This window comes from Notolabrus celidotus, chromosome 18 (assembly GCF_009762535.1).
Source record: "Notolabrus celidotus isolate fNotCel1 chromosome 18, fNotCel1.pri, whole genome shotgun sequence".
Classification (NCBI taxonomy): Eukaryota; Metazoa; Chordata; class Actinopteri; order Labriformes; family Labridae; genus Notolabrus; species Notolabrus celidotus.
This window is the reverse complement of record NC_048289.1, coordinates 4,295,300-4,313,775: the sequence shown is the minus strand read 5'-3', so window position 1 is coordinate 4,313,775 and position 18,476 is coordinate 4,295,300. Positions and strand designations below refer to the sequence as shown.

The 18,476-nt window shown below is 43.0% G+C and overlaps 1 protein-coding gene across 3 annotated transcripts in view; it reads right to left on the bottom strand.

The window, feature by feature from the left end:
* The window catches only part of jmjd1cb (jumonji domain containing 1Cb), a 142,639-nt gene extending 130,214 nt beyond the window's left edge, over positions 1-12,425 (bottom strand). For 2 of the 3 annotated variants that reach the window (XM_034708692.1, XM_034708693.1), the window contains exon 1: positions 12,014-12,404. In XM_034708692.1, the coding sequence (XP_034564583.1) occupies positions 12,014-12,169 (156 nt within the window). In that variant the 5' untranslated portion in view covers positions 12,170-12,404. Of the gene's footprint in view, positions 1-12,013 lie in introns of all 3 variants that reach the window. The other variant, XM_034708694.1, reaches the window with a different exon arrangement.
* Positions 12,426-18,476: the final 6,051 nt, after the last annotated feature.

Below are 18,476 nucleotides of genomic sequence, written 5' to 3'. Positions count from 1 at the left end.
CCCTGTATATAAATGTTGTTCTGCTCTGTCACCACCTGCAACATGAACGTATAATCACAGTTTTTATTAGCATGAAGCAGCAGATGAATGTTTCCTGAAGCAGCAGCATACAGAAGGATCAAACACTCTGACCGTGAGCCTGCAGCGTGATGAGGACTCTGTACTCCTCTGTATGTTGCACCACTATCTGACAGTATATCGCTCTCACTCTATACGACGCTGCTCTCTGTTGCACTGACATTATTCTAGTCAGCTGACACAGGGAGCCTCATATTTCTGTATCTACATGTTGTTTCTGTGGCGCCTGTGCTCAGTGGGTTAGTGGTCCTGATACCGATGTCAAAGTATTCCAGTTAAGACATCAGACCATCGGTGCTTCTTCTCTCTCTTTATTCTATCTGCAGCTCTCCTCCTCTTCTTCTCAGTGCCGGCTGTACTTGGCTCTAATCCGGCACTGAAGGAGTTAAGTCCTGTGCAGTGGGTGAACTCAAAGGAACTGGCGTTCACGTGGCTAAGCCGCTGTTGCTATGGGAGAGAGGCCAGACAGAGGAGAAAGAAACCCCACTCTCTCTCTCTCTCTCTCTCTCTCTCTCTCTCTCTCTCTCTCTCTCTCTCTCTCTCTCTCTCTCTCTCTCTCTCTCTCTCTCTCTCTTTCTCTCTCGCATTCCCATTTTCTCTCTCTCTCTCTCTCTCTCCCTCGTGTTCTCTTTCCCTCCTCCTCCTCCGCTGCTCTCTCCCTCGTTCTCTCCCTCTGCCAGAGAGCCGAGCTGGCTGGAAAACCAAAACGACTAATGAGAGTACACTCGCTCTCTCTCTCTCCCTCCGTCTCTTCATTTTTCAAATAACATTCACTCTCTCTTTCACTTCGGCTCTCTGAAACATCTCTCCTTCATTTTCTCTCCCTCTCTTCTTCCCGCTCTCTCTCTCTGTCTCTCTGTCTGTAATATCAAAAAGCCAGCCAGTGAGTCATGCAGCAGCAGCAGCCCAAGACGAGGCTGAATGTGCCCGTGTGAGCTTCAGTCCTTCAGACACATTCAAAGAGCAAACATATATGTGACCAACTATTGATCTGTGATCCTGCAACAAGACCTGGACCCTGCTCACAGACAACACTGAGTAAACACACTCATTTCTATTCTTCCCTGATAAAGGGCCTTAGAATAAGAGTAGGGCACCAAGGCATGAGGCAGACTTTGTTGTTGTTTACACGCTGAGCCACCACAGAAAGAAGACAGAAACCAGGAGCAGACAGGAAAGGAGAGAACCTGTCAGGGTGGAAGAGAACAGGACAGGACTGGGAGAACAGGATCACAGAAACTGGACAGGGCAGCCAGGAGAGGAGCAATGTGATGACAGGGTTTTGTGCTGAGGGGGTTCCAGCAGTTATGACGCTGCTAAACCAGTAGCCCAAGTATCTGTGTGCAGTGGAAGTTTCAGTATGCACACAGCCTGAGGACTCTGGCACTCATCACAACCAAGCAGCAACCTCCAGTCTCAGAGATGAAGCCCATGTGGAAGTGCTATAAACTAAACTGCAGTTCATTGAGAATCAATACACAGGAAACCACAAACACACCTATTCAAAGAAGACGATTTTTACAGCAGAAATAAACATGTTTACAGCCTGGTTCAAAAAACGGCTTAGGTCCACGTCGCGTCTATGAATTATTTTCTAACGTGCCAGTTCAGAAGATATTAAGATTACGAGTTTTTGCCCAAATAAGGACATGGCTGACTTGATTGACAGGCGGGAACACACAGCTGTAGGTTAGGAGGCTCAAAGCCCGCCTCTTTACCTCACACTAAGTTAGGTTGAGTTCAGCATTTCCAATATGGCCCCCGCCAACGACCGGCTTCAAAACAGCGCTTCAGAAACAGATGGGTGGTAGGGATAGGTAGCAGGGTTTAGATGAAGCTCTCTCTGTTTGGGCTGGTTGTTATACCGTATTCCTGCCAGACGGTGGCTTTAGAGCGTCTTAAAGCTGTTTGCTAACCGCATTTAATAGAAGAAGAAGAAGAAGAAACCATAAGCGGCAGTCTCTGGAAATACCAAGCGGCAACCTCTGGCCACGAGGATTGAAGCCAATGCAGAAGTGCTAAAAAACTGCAGTTCCTTTAGTGTCCACTTGAGGCTGGCTGTAGAAACACAGGAAACCACAAACACACCAATTCAAAGAAGACGATCTTTACAGCAGAGATAAACATGTTTACAGCCTGGTACAAGAAACAAGTGTAGTCTGGATAGCTCATGTCTTGATCGGCACACACTGTACGGAGGGTGAATTTATTCATTACGCAGCAATTTAGAAGATATTAAGATTACGAGTTTTCCATAGTGAGAGAGACAGCTGACTTGACTGACAGGCAGGAACACTAACTGTTGGTGAGGAGGGCCAAAGCCCGCCTCAGTATTTCCAATATGGCTGCCGCCAACAATTGGCTACAAAACAGCGCTTAGAAACAGATAGGTGACGTCACAAATACTACGTCCATTATTCATACAGTCTATGATCACATCATGCAATGTATAGCACTAATCATGAGCCTCACTAGCAGGGTTCAGATGAAGCTCCCTCTTCTTGGTGCTCAGAGAGAACAAACTGTTCTTGAGGACAACAGGGAGCCTGTTTGAAATTCAACCGGAGCCTGTAAGCCAGCCTATTGTCATTCATCTCCTCCGAGTGTCCCACTGACACAGAGCGACCATGCTAATGTAATGAATTAGTTGATGACAAGATTAAGTGAATTACATTACGGGGTCAACTGGTGTCAGCGAGGACAGCAGACAGACAAATCATACCGACAGGTGAGGCAACATTCCTCCGGCCCCGACTTTCAGAGGGAGCCGCTGACACGTACAGGTTCACCTGAGGGGTGGGAGGCGTGTGGACGGGGTGCATGTGTCTCAGTCCCAGATCAGACCTGATTACAAACAGCAGCAGTTCAGATCCTTCAAACTCGCGGTTGCTCAATCCTTTTGGGAGACGCTCCAAAGTGAAAAAGCACAACCTCCTCATTACCAGCAGCACCAGAATAGCCTCCCTCGCATTCTTTGGTGAAACAGTCTAGTTAGAGGGCCCAGCCGGTATTCCCTGACAGCAACGCTCAGAAATACACAGGACACTTCTGGCTCCGAGACACCGCTTGAGTGACACGGTTCTTTTCAGTGCAGCTCAGCCATGGACATTTATAGAAACACACAGTGTGTTGAACTCTGTACAGTCATCTTGGGGTTTTAGGAGATAGTTATTAGTGTGCTCTTGTAGGCTTAAGCTTCTACCAGAGGGTTTAACATCCAAATGTGGAAGAAATGTTACAGATTTGTGCCTTTTAAACAAGAAGGGAGATTCACATTCGACAACAATGCATCAGCTAGGGAGGAGGACTTCAAGCCAGAGTACTATTTGAAGAACATTGGCATCTATTCGGCGATTCTTCCTGATCAAGCTGGAGAGGTGTTTTGCAGAGTCACAGGACTGGCTAAGTGAGAAGAAAACACAATCAAATGTTTCGGGGGAAGATGTTTACTTCCTGTCTTCCTCTCCTGTTGAGTAGGGATGGACATTTCAAGTCAGAATACTATTCCATAATCAGTGGCATGTATTCAGCGATTAGTTGTAAAAAAGAGGGGCGAGGTGCTGCTAGTAGTGTCTGTCTCAACCTTTATGTCTGTGTTTCTGGGACGCAGCAGCGTGCCGTGTATGTTTACTTTTTAGATCAGTCTCTATGATTATCTCTGTTACTGAATCTCACACGTATCTACCAAGCACCAACCTCCAGCCAATGTGAAAGTGTTAAAAACTGCAGTTTCTCGAGTGTCACCTTGAGGCTGGCTCCGGAAGTACCAGAAACCACATACACACCCATTCATAGAAGACGATCTTTACAGCAGAAATAAACATGTTTACAGTCTGGTACAAAAAATTAGTATAGTCTGGCTAGCTCATTTCTTGATCGGCACACACTGTACGGGGGGTGACATTATTCATAATGCAGTCATTTCAAAGATATTAAGATTACAAGTTTTCCATTATGAGGCACAGCTGACTTGATTGACAGGCGGGAACACTGTAGCTGCTGGCGAGGAGGCTCAAAGCCCGCCTCTTTACGTCTTCTTTATTTATTTAATTTAAGAGACTCATTGAGATTTAAAACCTCTTTTTCGAGAGTGACCTGGCCAAGACGGCAGCACAAAATAGGTTACAACACACAAGCACACAAAACAACACAAATAGAATACGGTCACAGTTTCACATGGTTACATGATTACACAGGATCCAATGGAGCTTGTTTCTCTGTCTTTTATGAGTGACTTGAATTACCTCAGAGTTACAAGATGTGTCACTTTCAAGTCCTTCTGCACATCATTCCAGGTAAACGGGGCTGAAAATTTAAAAGCCTTTTTGCCCAGTTCAGTTCTGACTCTCGGGACCTGCAACTGTATGATGTCCTGAGAGCGCAGGCCATATCGGCTGAGGTTTCTACACGTGTGTACCATAGACTGTATAAAATATGGACTCAGTATCCGTGACGTCATCCATCTGTTTCTGAGAGCTGTTTTGAAGCAAATCGACGGCAGCAGCCATATTGGTAATGCGGAACTCAACTAGGCAGAGTGTGACGTAGTGTGAGTCTCTTAGCCAATGGCTGTGTGTTCCCGACCGGGAGTCACGTCAGTCATGTCCTTATTTGGGCAAAACTCGTAATCTTAATATCTTCTTAACCGTAACGTTAGAAAAAAATTCACCCCCCGTACAGTGTGTGCAATTAGAGAGATTAGCTTCATAGGGCCAAGACCTTTTTTGAACCAGGCTGTAAACATGTTTATTAATGCTGCAAAGATCGTCTTTTTCCCATTCATATCTATGTGGTTTCCGGCGTTTCTGCAGCCAGCCTCAAGAGGATTTTCGATGTATTGCAGTTTATATCACTTCCGCATTGGCTTCATCGTTTGAGACCGGAGTTTGCTGCTTGATGTGTACACACAAATAAGTAGGGAGAAGTCCAAGAATACATTTATAAATAAAGTCACGCTCACTCCACAGCAGCAATATGGCTCCAACAGACAATTGGCCTCAAACAGCTCTTCAGAAACAGATGGGTGACGTCACGGATACTACGTTCATATTTATACAGTCTATGATATACACACGTATTTCAAGAGACTTTCACAAATGTTTTCTTCTTCTTCTGTCACTTAATGCCGTTAGCAAACAGCTTTAAGGCGCTCTATAGCCACCGTCTGGCGGGAATAATGTATTACAACCAGGCACCGGTGAAAACAATGACATTAGTCCTTTCAAATGAGATAACATTCACATTAACTCTTTGACTTTGAGCATTTAAAATCCTGTCCCATCCCTGGTATCAGCACATGTGTGAGGAGGGAAACAGGAATCTCATCTTTGCTCACAAGACTTGAAAACAAAGAGACATCAGTCACTACATGATGTGTTAGGATGTCTCTGGAAGCTCCAGGAGCTACGTGATCTCCAAGGAAAGCCACTGTAACCTGCTGTAGCGTCCCTCTCTACATCTCAGGACGCTGTCACTGCAGTCCAGCTTTTCAGCAGGAACCAGAGGTGAGATTTTGTCTGTCAGTGTTCATATCTGTCAGCAGCAGTACGCCAGATAACCAGGCCCTCTCTTAGGCTACATTTCTTTATGCTGCTTGACAACGCCGTCATAAACTCCTGTCCTCTCTTCTGCTTGGACAGCACTAATGAAGTGGTCCAGATTTTAAATCCTAATCATCAAACTTGTTTGGATTTACCGTGAAGGAGCTTGTGTGGCTGAAAGCTGTTTGGGAGGTTTAAGAGCGGCTCTGTAAACCCCTCATATCAGCAGATAATGTGGGTCGAACATCAATCCCACACCAGATTTCTCCTCCGCTTGTTGGGAGGGGATGAATCGGGTACAAATCTCCTGTACACTTGTGTAGTCTGCGCGCAGCCTGCGATGGTGTGATGGAGATAACTGCAGTCAGACCGGCTGAGGTTCACTCATTCCATATTCAGGACACACTCACAGTCTGTCTGCTGCTCTCACCGAGTCTCTCACCCAGCGGGAGGACTTCTGCTTTACTTCGGAGTGTGACTCAAGTACAGTTCAGAGAGGGAGGGGAACAAAATGTCTGATCTGCTCAGTGACGGCTATAAGAGGTAAAATAACATCATCACGTAGGGGAATATGTGAATTAAACTACTCTTTCCTCTCCTTTATGACACTTCATTGAAAATCTAAGGGTTATGATCAACGGGCAGCATCTTCTGACAATACTCTGACTGTTCAGAAACCAAAGATGATTGACTAGTCGAGTAAAATATCAACAATTGATCATGAATGTGTGAATTTGTTTGTGTCTTGTACAGAGAGTACAAAACATCTGGTGTCACTGGGACCAAGACCTTTCTAGAGCTGAGATGGACTCTGATCATGGTTGGTCTGATGTAGTTTTTCAGTAGGCATGGTGTATTTTATCTCTCATATTAGGGCTTGGCGATACTTCAATAATGCAAGATTTTTTTTCTCTATATAAATATAACAAATGTTTGACAAAAATTACATATAAACAAACATGTAATTACACCCCCCAACCACTAAAAACATAAGGGGCGCTAGTGAGCCTTAAACGCTAGTTGCAACCCAACATTAGACAGAGGAAGAAGACGGCATTGAACAGCCAATCATGTCGCAGGGTGATAGGAGGCGGGTCTCGAAGACGTTTAGAGCGGAATGTAAACACAGCTGAGACGAAGAAAGACAACGCAAAACCTAGCAGTTCAAAGCAGAGTCGTTAGTCTGACACTGAGTCGACTCTGAGTTAACTATTAACTTAACACACTTCATTAAATATACTTTCAGGATGTGGGTAAAGGAAGAGCACAGAGACAACTTCTGCTGTGCATTTCAGACACATTTAATGTCCACCGTAACCGTAGTACAACTGAACACTGAATTACCGTGATGCATTCACTGCCCTACAAACCACACACTCTTTTACTTAATTTTTTTCACTACTTAAGTTTATTTTATTTTCCTTTTTCTTTCTCTCTTTATCTATTTCTTCACCTCTTTATTTCTTTACTTCCTTATTTCTTTATGCATTTGTTTTGGTGCCTTGTATCCTCTAAGCTCTTGAGTCCTTTGCCTCCCTCCTCCTCCTCCTCCTCCTTCCACCACAGATCTCCAATGGACAGAAAAGGGTCAAAACACCCTGAACTGTCTCACCAGGCTCAAGAACAACCGAACCGATCCGTACCACTACAAACTAAAACCTCACAAAAATCTCATCTTACATTCAAGACCTGCTTCCTGTTAGCACCGTCAAAAACAAGGGAATCAAGAAGCTGATCAGAGAACTAAACCCAGATACAAACTAACAAACTGTCTGGTTTCTTCAAAGTTCACTCAGGTTCGAAAATCTGCCATTAAATTTAGCTGAAATAATGACTTCATATTTATCATGATAATTATCTATATCACCTGATTTGAAAAATGATAACATATTTTTCAATATCGCCCCTCTCTATCTCATATGTCTGTAAAGTCAGGATCAATAAGGGCTGGCCGTGAGGACAGAGTTAGTGCAACAGTCCTCCACAGACCACAGCAGCTGTTGAGTAGTAGAGCCGGGTGTATTCCTGGGGTTATCTCTCAGCCTTCAGCCTATAGGAGTCTTTATGGCAGCCGTGTGTAGCTCTGTGATGTAGAGGAGCTTTAGTGCACTGTGTGTGACTCTGTGTGTGTATTTTAAGAGGAGGTGGGGGAAGGGTACATCCAACTAGCAATCCAGCCAGCCCATCCAGGCTTCAGATTACATTTTTGTTTCCTTAGGCACCAGAAAACAAACCGCTAACACTCTGTGTATCCAGTTACTGCTGCGGCCCAAACACCAACACACAACCTGGATGACACACAGACCGTCCTGCAACTTATTGTGCAAATATCAGCTCAGTAAATAGAGACTCATTATGACAGCGCTCTACTTTTAAACCCTCGATTGTCCTGAAGTAACAGACGCTGTTGAATGCCAAACGGGAGCATGCCACAACACGAGAGGCAGAGGAGTTCATGTACTACCTGTAGACGGGGGTAGGGACTACTTTACTGTGAAGAAGGGAGTATTTATACACTTTAAAACACGCCGCAAGGTTACTCTGTGAGGATACAGCTCCCTTTAAATGCAGCACGACTTGTAAGAGATAAACAGAGCAACATACCCTCATCTACTTGATCATTTATTTGCTCAAGAGCTCTCGACTTTAAGGAATGATTTTTAGTGAAACATGCACGCCTAAATTAACCGATCCACTCGCACAGAACCCGTGTGACCCGGTCTACGTGACGCTACATTTATCTGTTAACATATGCAGCTTCTTCTCTGCAGCCGTGCGTATTCTCTCTGCTTCTGGTTAGTGTTTGGACTCGGAACAATGCGGCCATTCACGAGCAAACACAGCTTAGAAATGTTTGCAAGCCGGCTGAACTGCAGCTCTGCAACAACCATGCATGAGTTCTGTATGTGGAAGGTTCTTCCTCGGTCATGGCCTGTCGTTTTCTGCTGATTAGCCACACACAGATGAACCTCGGGCCACAGGACTAAAAACAAACTAGCGGCACGGCTACTGTACGAGCACACACACACACACACACACATTAAGTGGACTGTAATGGAAAACAAAGCCTCCTATAGGCAGTGACCTGGCTGCCCTGCTCTTTCCATTCACTATGAATCCAGATGAGTGTGGCAGTTTTATGCCTAATGTGCTTCTGCTGCTGAGCTGTTTCTTTCTACTTGTATCAAGTACCACTGTACGCTGAGTGTCTGCTGCAAGGGTATTAAAATGCTTCTTCTGTGTTCACTCTCTACTGAAGAAGACAGGGAGTCATGTATCTGCTATCTTTTTTTTATACAGTTTTCATCGTAAGTTCTTCATTTTCCTCCAAATGCAAAGATTCAATAAAAAAAAGCATCAGCCGTCTTTAAGATCCGAGCAGACTCAAACACTGTCAGGTAACATTTGGCTTCAATATACAGAGCTACAATCTGAAATCAGCTGCATTAATATCTCAAAACCAAGCAGCCATCTCCGGGCTTCAAATATGAAGCCCATGCGGAAGAGCTAAAAACTGCAGTTCCTTGAGCGTCCACTAGAGGCTGGCTGCAGAAACACCAGAAACCACATACACACCCATTCAAAGAAGACGATCTTTACAGCAGAAATGAACATGTTTACAGCCTGGTTCAAAAGACGAATGTAGCCTGGATAGCTCATTTCTCGACTAGCACACACTGTACGGGGTATTAAACTTACGAGTTTCGCCCAAATAAGGGCATGACACCCTGTAGCTGTTAGAGAAAAGGCTCAAAGCCCGCCTCTTTACCTCACACTAGCTCAACAGAAGTTAGGTTGAGTTCAACGTGGCTCCCACCGACGATCGGCTTCAAAACAGCGCTTCAGAAACAGATGGGTGACGTCACGGATACTACATCATGACGCTCATCATTCGTCCAATCAGATACAAGATACCACATGTATGTATAAATTATTAACAAGCTAATTGCATAGAAAGGTGTGCATCTACAGCCTTAGCAGACGTACACACCTCAAGAACAATTAGCAGTATGGTTATGATACGTCATTCTATGTATGAATGGAGTCGGTTTGCAAAATCCAGCAACAGACGAAGAATAGCACGGCAATCACTCTCAGACAATGGACTCCATCCTGCTGCTGTGGATGTGTTTATTACTTTGTGTAGCTTCCCACTGACCGTCTTTGTATGCTTCACTCTAACCAAATTTAGAGCAAGCATTTTATTTCATGGTTACTCCAGAAGGATCTTTTCGCATCCGCCGACAGAGTTGAATAGTCATGACGTCACACAGCAGCCCAATTCACCACCACGCTCAGGATAAATGAGTCCAGAACTATAGTGTTCGACTTTGGGGTCAAATGTACTCAGATAATCTCAATAAACAGATTCATTAATGTGGTTTATAAAGAGACTAATAGCCCAGAGTCCCTCGCTCATTAATAGCTTTGTTTGGTTGATCAGCGCTCAGACGATGACACTTCCATCGCTCACTAAAAGCTTGTTTTGTTCGACAAACATCCTAAAAAGGAATCAGCTCACTTTGAATTAAGAAGAGCGACAGTTAATCCTTTAATTTGTAAATCTGTAAACAAAAATAATCACCATATCAGCTCTTATAATGAGTGATTGTTGATTCAGCCCAGTTAAACATGATCTGTATCTTCACTCAGGGCCATACTTGATCAAACTGTATCACCTCCAGTCCCTCTAAGCCTCAGTCCTCGTACTCTACTGGCCTCTCTGACCACAGACACTTGACAAAGGCCTGACAGCTTGGCTTGACACACTTCTTCTAATCTAATCTCCAATCCTCCTCCACTGTATTCACTCAGCTAGTTAAGCTCCTCGCTAATGACACTGTGCCCTATTGTGTGGCATTAAACCAGAACACTACTCACCGCCGAAATCACATCACACACAGGGACCAGGTCTACCAGGGGAGCTAGGAAGCTGGGAGCATGTTTGTAAAAAATGATCACATGCAGAATCACTGACATCATGAATGTGCCGCCCTCGTAGAGACTGATGACCCTGACACCGTGATTACTGCATAGAGATGTAACATCTGATGACTTGCTGCCATCGTGAAATCGCTCATATTATAGTCCCAGCAGTGGTCCCATCAGACCTGGGCTAGTCCAGTGATCTGCATAGGCACATAGACGGATTGTGTGAACAAAAGAATAAGGGGAGCAGGCTCACTGTACAGTCAGACCGTGCTGTGTGTGTGCCAGCCGAGGGCTTGTCAGGGCAAATATTTCATTGTTTGCTGCCTTTGGCGTGTTGCTCCTTTATGAAAATAGCTCTTTTTTAAAGGAGGGGAAAACACAGACCGATGTAATGCCAAGATGTTGATCCACCCTGCCTGCCTGCGAGCTAACCTCCTGGATGTATTAATGCAATAATTACACCTCAACAGGATTAGTCTGCTACTGAAACATGCAACATGGGTTTGTATTGAAACATAGACAATAGTGACCTGGATGACAACCTCCCCATTGTTAAGCCAAGCCAGTTTTATGTTTTTACAAGTCCCAGCATTCCTGCGTCCCTGTCCAAGTCTGAGAGCTTGTTGTCGTCCTCCACACACACACACAGACACACACACAGACACACAGGCAGATGGATCTTTCAGCTCCACCATCCATCGCGCTCAAATAACGTGGATCTAGTGAGCTTTACGCACAGGGTGATGGGGATTATCTCAACCTAAAGACTGTAACGCGGAGTAAATCTAGCAAACTAACCTAACCTCTATCAGCTGATGTGCAGTATACAGCAGATTAAAGCATTTAGCTGCTCGAGACTCACATTCCTACACATGCATTTAGCCCCCTCAGAGGACAACACGATAACAGACTCCAGGTGATCCTCAGGGACTCATTGATTACTGTGACATTAAGGGTCCACACTTTGATCTCTTATTGCTTAAAGACAGAGCATACAAAGGGAACATGGAGACCACTATGGTTCAACCAGTGTGAGCAAGCACTGAACATGAAGAAGACATGGAGAAGACATGGAGAAGACATGGAGGTGTGTTGGATTCAGTGTTTGAGTCCTGGTCCCGTCTGGTCCACAATGTGAGCTGTTTGCTTTCCAAACCCCCTGCTGGCAGTCTGCCTCCAATTAACTTCCCTGCTCGGAGCTCCAGTAAGTGGATTCTCTCATTCTCAACACACATTACAGTGAAACCACATTAAATCAGAGCGGGTTTTCTCTGGACTGGACTACAGATCCACACAGACCAGGGACAGCCTCAGAGTAAAGCCCGCCGTGCGTAATGCTCCCTCTATCCGAGCTGCTCTGCCTCGATGGTGAGCGACCAACAGACCGACCGACCGACCACAGCTCCACCGTTTGCTTTGCATGTAACAGACCGAAGAGGAGACACAATCAGCGGGTTTCTTACCGTCAAGTCCAGACTGTCGTTGTTCTGATGGTTCACAGCTCGTATGACCCCGGACCTCCACGGCCACCGACCGGTGTCGCCGCTTTCAGGCGGCTTGTCCCCGCTGACGCAGAGGAACCGCTTCCCGACCAGCTCCGGCCGAGCCTCGACTGCCATGGCCCTGCTGCTGGTCAAACCCCCCCGAGCAAAAACTTCCCAACAACGACGCCCTTACAGACCCGCCATCTACGACATTAATACAGCTGTGGAGAATCCGACACTACAGAGAAAATCAAAAAGGAGAAGTTAGAGGAGGTTGATCTGGAAACCGACCGGGGGATTTAAATGTGTGGCAGTCTCCACCCGCGCGAGCGTCAGTCTCTTTTCTCTCAGCGTGAAGGAACAGTGGAACACTGAGCCGCAGCACAGCCCACATCCATGAGGGGGTTCCTCCGCGGAATGGATCCTCAGGCATTCACAGGCCTCAGCACAGCCGTGTCCATCCGCTCAATTCAACATTACAGTGGGGACTACTTTCTGGAAAATAGTACTACAGCTTGCTCTTTCTATTGATACAGTTGATACAGCTCTGTGTCTGGATTGCTCTTCCCAGTCGTAATGCTGAGTTATTATTGTAGGGGTTAAATATAGTGCGTGCCATTTCTATTGTTTTAAACAACAGCAGCATTTATATGGGATATAATATAATAAAGCAGGTCAGGTTCAAATGATGAGAAGTTTCAGCTATGGCAGTATGGTTTAGAATTTACAGTTGCTACAGGCCTGTGAGGATAATATAGTTTAAAAGCTTAATTTTCTAAAACATATAAATAGTTTGGAGCTTGAACGTGAAATGCAACTCAATAATAAACTCCAGGTAAATCACTGTATTATCTCGGGGGGGGGGGGGGGGGGGGGGGGGGGGGGGGGGGGGGGTTTGGAACTGTTTATTTTGATTTTTCACAGCTTGACACACAGTTTCTACATTACTTACAATCTCAACTCAACTCAAACCAAATGTATTTATATAGCACCTTTCATAGGCAGGCAGGCAGGCAGGCAGCTTTATTTGTATAGCGTATTTCATACACGAGGGCAACTCAATGTGCTTTACATTAAAACATTAAAAGCATTGGAGACATTCAGACAGGCATACAATAACACATAAAACAGAAAAGAAAAGGAAAATTAGAAATATATTAAAAATTACATTAAAATTTCATACATAAAAACATGCAGCCCAAAGTGCTTCACAAAATAATCAGAGAGACAGAAAACAACAGCAATGGTACAATTATAAAAGGCATGATTCTAAATAAAATACATAAAAATAAAATAAATCAACACAGTAAAATTAACAAAATACTTAAGAGTGGAAAGAAAAGATACAAATAAGGTAGCTTTGACAAGATCAGATGAATACAAGATATAAATAGATAAATACATAATTAAATAAGATAAATAAATGTTAAAGCAATGGTTAAAATAATAATGCAGTCCTGGGCTACAAATGAATTACTCCAAATTAAAAGCTAGATTAAAAAGGTAAGTCTTAAATGTACCTATATAATCTATATAATATATTTAAATCTATATAATGAAAAATAATCTTTGTTTTTACCAGCTTCAGGATTTTCTCATAGCTGCAACAACTCAACACATTCATTATCTCTTCACAAGTGTCCTGTGTACACAGGAGAGCACCTATGCAAAATAGAGTTAACAATCCTAGTAGGACCACCTTGTGCAAATAACATGATTGAACTGGCTGAATCACTTACATCGAGGAAGAGAGGGAGTGCATACAGCGAAAAGAAAATAAAGATTTGTAAAGCACAGACAGCACTGATGATTTAGTATGTCACAATTATTAAGAATCATCATTGGCAAATATTGAATTCAATGACTTTCCATATAGTTAAAAAATAAACCAGATTCTATGAGACAATTGATTTATATGAGAGGAGGAAGCATAAGATAAGATAAGATATTACTTTATTGGTGTTGCAGCAACCCAGACATAATTACAATCGAGAATAAGTTTCAATAAGTAAAATAAAATAAGTAAAAATAAAAATAGATAAATAAAGACAGAATACAAATGTATACATTTAAGATACAAGTGTTACAAATGGTTTGAATAGTGGTAATTACAGGCAGTATTAAAAATGTTTCAGTAGTGACAGGTTGACATGGGGTGATTATGGTTTGGTTATGACAGACTGAGCAATATAATAGATAAATATGGTTATATAATATGACTGTAAATTATAGTTAACAATAATAATGTAATATAAATATATATATATATATAAATGCAGTACATAATTATATAAAAACATCATAGAAAACATATAAACACTGTTTATGTCATTTAACTGTCTGACAGAAAGTAGTGCACACACATCAGTGCTTCATTTGCATAACTGCATGCATTCATTGGTTAAACAACTAAGCCAAGAGTTACACCACTGCTTCATGCAAATAAGGGAACATATTGCAAATCAGACCGCATTGGTAAGACAACTTAAGCCAGAGTGTGCAGTCTGCTGTTTGATACTCATAATATGAGGATGACACCAGTGACTGTAACGACCTGTGGAAAAATGAAAGTAGCGTACATGAAACCACGGTCTTTGAAAGGTAAGACTCTATTTATAGTTGCGTAGCTCCAACTAACAAACACAATGCTGAGGTCATGCAGATTTGCAGATCCAAGTGAGTGATGTAAACTCTTCATGTATGATTTCATTCTCTTTAGTCTCTTTGTATCTCACACCGCTTAATCTGTCTCTTTTGTGAGCGGACATATCATTCAGAATGCAGCTGACATGTCTGGTCTCTTTCTTTCAGGTTGGATTTATAGTGGGCTCTGTGTTCCACTGAGGCCTGCTGAGCTGTAAAGGAGCAGAGAGAGAGAGAGAGAGAGAGAGAGAGAGAGAGAGAGAGAGAGAGAGAGAGGCAGCGGAGGAGAGAATGAGGCAGAGGAACTGAAGGAGCACAAGAGAGGGAAGGTTTATGTGTGTGTTTGTGTGTGTTTGTGCTCATGTGGCTCCATGGAGGATTGCATGCTTGTGTGCTTTTTGCTCGGCTGTGCTTAGGTGTGTGTGTGCATGCATGTGTGTGTGAATGCAGAATGTAGGGATCTTAAGGACAGTATAGAGGTTTGTGTGTGAACCGTGTAGAGAGTAATTCGCCTGGAGCGACCTCCAGGGCGGAATAAAGGAGAGGGAGCAAAAGAAAGAGAGAGATGGAAGGAGGGAGAAGGAGTAGCAGGGGAAGAGAGGAACAGTGGGGGGAAGAGTAAAGATGCTAAAGATACACATTTAAGGACAAATAAGAAAAAAGCAGGAGAGAGGAAACAAGAAGAAGAAAGAGGAAGAAGTTGAGGCACAGGAGGGTCTCAGGGATGGAATAAGGAAATGAAACAATAGAAAGAAAACACATGAAGCACGATGACAAGTTGTTATCCTTTTAACAGAGAGTGTCATGTTTATTGAACAGGTGTAGTGATATTCTCATTCTCATTCTGGTTTAAGTTTGCATCAGAAAAAAGGTGCATTCATATGGAGAGAATTCGGCTCTCGCTATCAAATAATCTAGGGCAGAGCTGTGTTTCAGATCATCCTCAGGTCACTTCAAAGGCTCGTCCTCTTACAGGTGTGTTCAGTCTGAATGCAAAGAGAGTTTTTGGCAACTGAGTTAAATATAAGAACAATGAGATCACACAAACACTGGTAAACTCACCCTGTGAGTGCATGCTGTGGCAATAAATCACATCTGCACAAATCAACTTAAGTGAATACTTGGTGCTTTGCCAGCTGACGTCTGTTCAGTCATTACACTGGCAACCTTTCAACCTTAGCTCTATTTATTCAGGTTAGCCTTACAGCTTTAAAAAAGTGAATGAAGTTGTCAGTGATGTCAGTGATTCTTAGTCTCTATCATGATTTGTTTTACACATAGAGCTGAAACTAGCTCACAGAAATTATACTCACATCCTGAATGATCTACACTACCAGTCAAAAGTTTGTAAACACCTTCTCATTCAAGGGTTTGTATTTATTGTAATGATTGTAAACACTGTAGATTAATACTGAAGACATCAAAACTATGAAAGAACATATATGGAATTATTGAATGAACAACAAAGTGTTAAACAAAGCAGAATCTGTTTTATATTTTAGATTCTGTAAAGTAGCCCCCTTTTTCCTTCATGACAGCTTTGCACACTCTTGGTATTCTCTCAGTCTGCTTCATGAAGTGGTCTCCTGGAATGGTTTCTAATTAACATGAGCCTTGTCAAGAGTTCATTTGTAGAATGACTTGCCTTCTTAATGTGTTTGAGACCATCAGTTGTGTTGTTCAGAGGTAGGGTTAGTACACAATGGATAGCCCTATTTGACTACTGTTGTAATCCAGATTATGGCAAAACCAGATTATTTCATAGTTTTGATGTCTTCAGTATTAATCTACAATGTTGAAAATAATTCAAATAAATAAAAAACATTGAATGAGAAGGTGTGTCCAAACCTTTGACTGGTAGTGTGTATGGTTCGGAAAATACCAAATCAAGGACTGACTCATATTCAGCCTCGGTATGTGAACAATCCAGCGATAGAGAAGCAGAGGAGCACGGCCAAGACTGAGACTGCACACATGCAACGCAACCTGGAACATGTAGGCACTGCTGGCACGGCTCAGCGAGCTTTGTTGTCTCTGTCTTCACCGCACAAGTATGAGAATTTGAATGTGTTTGATTGTGTATGTCCTCTTTTCAAATGTTGTGATGGAAATGACATCGTTGGAAAGGTTGTTAATGCTCTTTTGCTGTAAGTGTGGCATACCTCATGTCAGGTTTTTGTTTCAGTATACCTATGACCTGTTTGATGTATTTTCTAAGCATTTTTTTTTGCGACTGACTGTTACATTAAACTGTATTGTTTGGTGTTGAGGTGCTTCCAGTTCAGCTGTGATCCTCTGATGGAGTCCCAGACAGGCAGTGTGACCAGAGAGGCTCCACTGGGAATCTCCCTCACACTGCTGCACTCTGCCGCACACTGCAGCAGCCGCCTTCATGAATACCAAGTAGCTCTGAATCCAACCCCCTCTACCCAGTACACACATTCTACCATCATATGTACACACACGCACTGTCCTGCATGTGGTCAAAAACATACACATCTGCAAATATGTAAAGATGCAAGCTTTATGTGCGCATACACGAGCGCACACGTTGGTATGCTCTGATATCATTATCTGCACACACAGATGGACATGCACACACAAAGAGACAGGCATGCTGAAGCTCACAGATGGGGTTTGTGTCTGCCAAATGTTATGTATGGAAAACTGTAATGAATATGATTACGACCTAAAGACTGGTGTGGTTTACGTAATGAGAAACACAAAGACATCCACCATTTGTTCCCCAGTTATTGAGCTGTCCTTAATAAATTAATACAATTATTTATTGCTCAGGCATCTTCTCTGTTTAGAGGTTGTTTCAGCAGCTATTCTAGAATATATAAATCTTGTGTTGCATGTGGAATACAGCAATGTCTTTAAGCAGATAACACAACCCACATAGTTACTGTAGGTGTTAGTACAACTGAGATGTTAATCACAAATAGAGAGGAATGAAGATGTCTTAATGGGCTAATAGGTAGGTACACTGTAAAAATGAAAACTTAAACTTGTTGGCCTGAAAATGTTTTTTTAGTTAAGTAAACAAAAAAAGTTTAATTTTGTTTCAAACTACATCAAAGTAGTTATCTCACCTACCTGTATTAAGTTTGTTGTGTAAAGTTGGTCTCATTTCACAAGTTAGGTTAGCAGAACTTGAAATTATGGGTTTGAGGCTCGGCTAAATTATTTTAGTCTGCTTCAGGCCTCCAACTCAAATCTACAGGGGTCTTCATCCACACTTTCAATTCACCACATGTGGCGCCATCTCTCCTGTCCTGTGTGGATTTGATCGCCCTAAAGGTGAGTGTTTTGTTTGAGTATTGTATTGAACTCTAGCTTTGCAGTTGGTCAGTTGATGGTGAGTGGATTACCGGTTAATGTAACTTTAATTTGTTTAGTCTAATAAGGCATGTTCATTACTAATAGTTAGCCGCCTTGAACATAAGCTAGCTACCATGTAAGTGTGAAAACAGTGAAGTAACGTGCAGTAACAAAGGGACATTTTCTGAACAAACAATAATAAGTTGGCACAACTTTCACTTCTTAGTATGTAGAACTCCAAACTTTAAGTTACACTACATATGAATGAGGTTCACTTTCCTGGACACTACTGAGGTGCCACTGAGCAAGCTGCTGAACCCAGAACTGCTCAGGGAGCTCATCCACGTGCTAGCCCCGCCACTCTAACATCTCTGCAATTATGCCTGTCCATAGGATCTTGTTTGTGCACGTGTGTGTGTGTGTGTGTGTGCGTGTGCATGTGCGTGAGTGTGTGTGTTTGTGTGTGTGTTTGTTT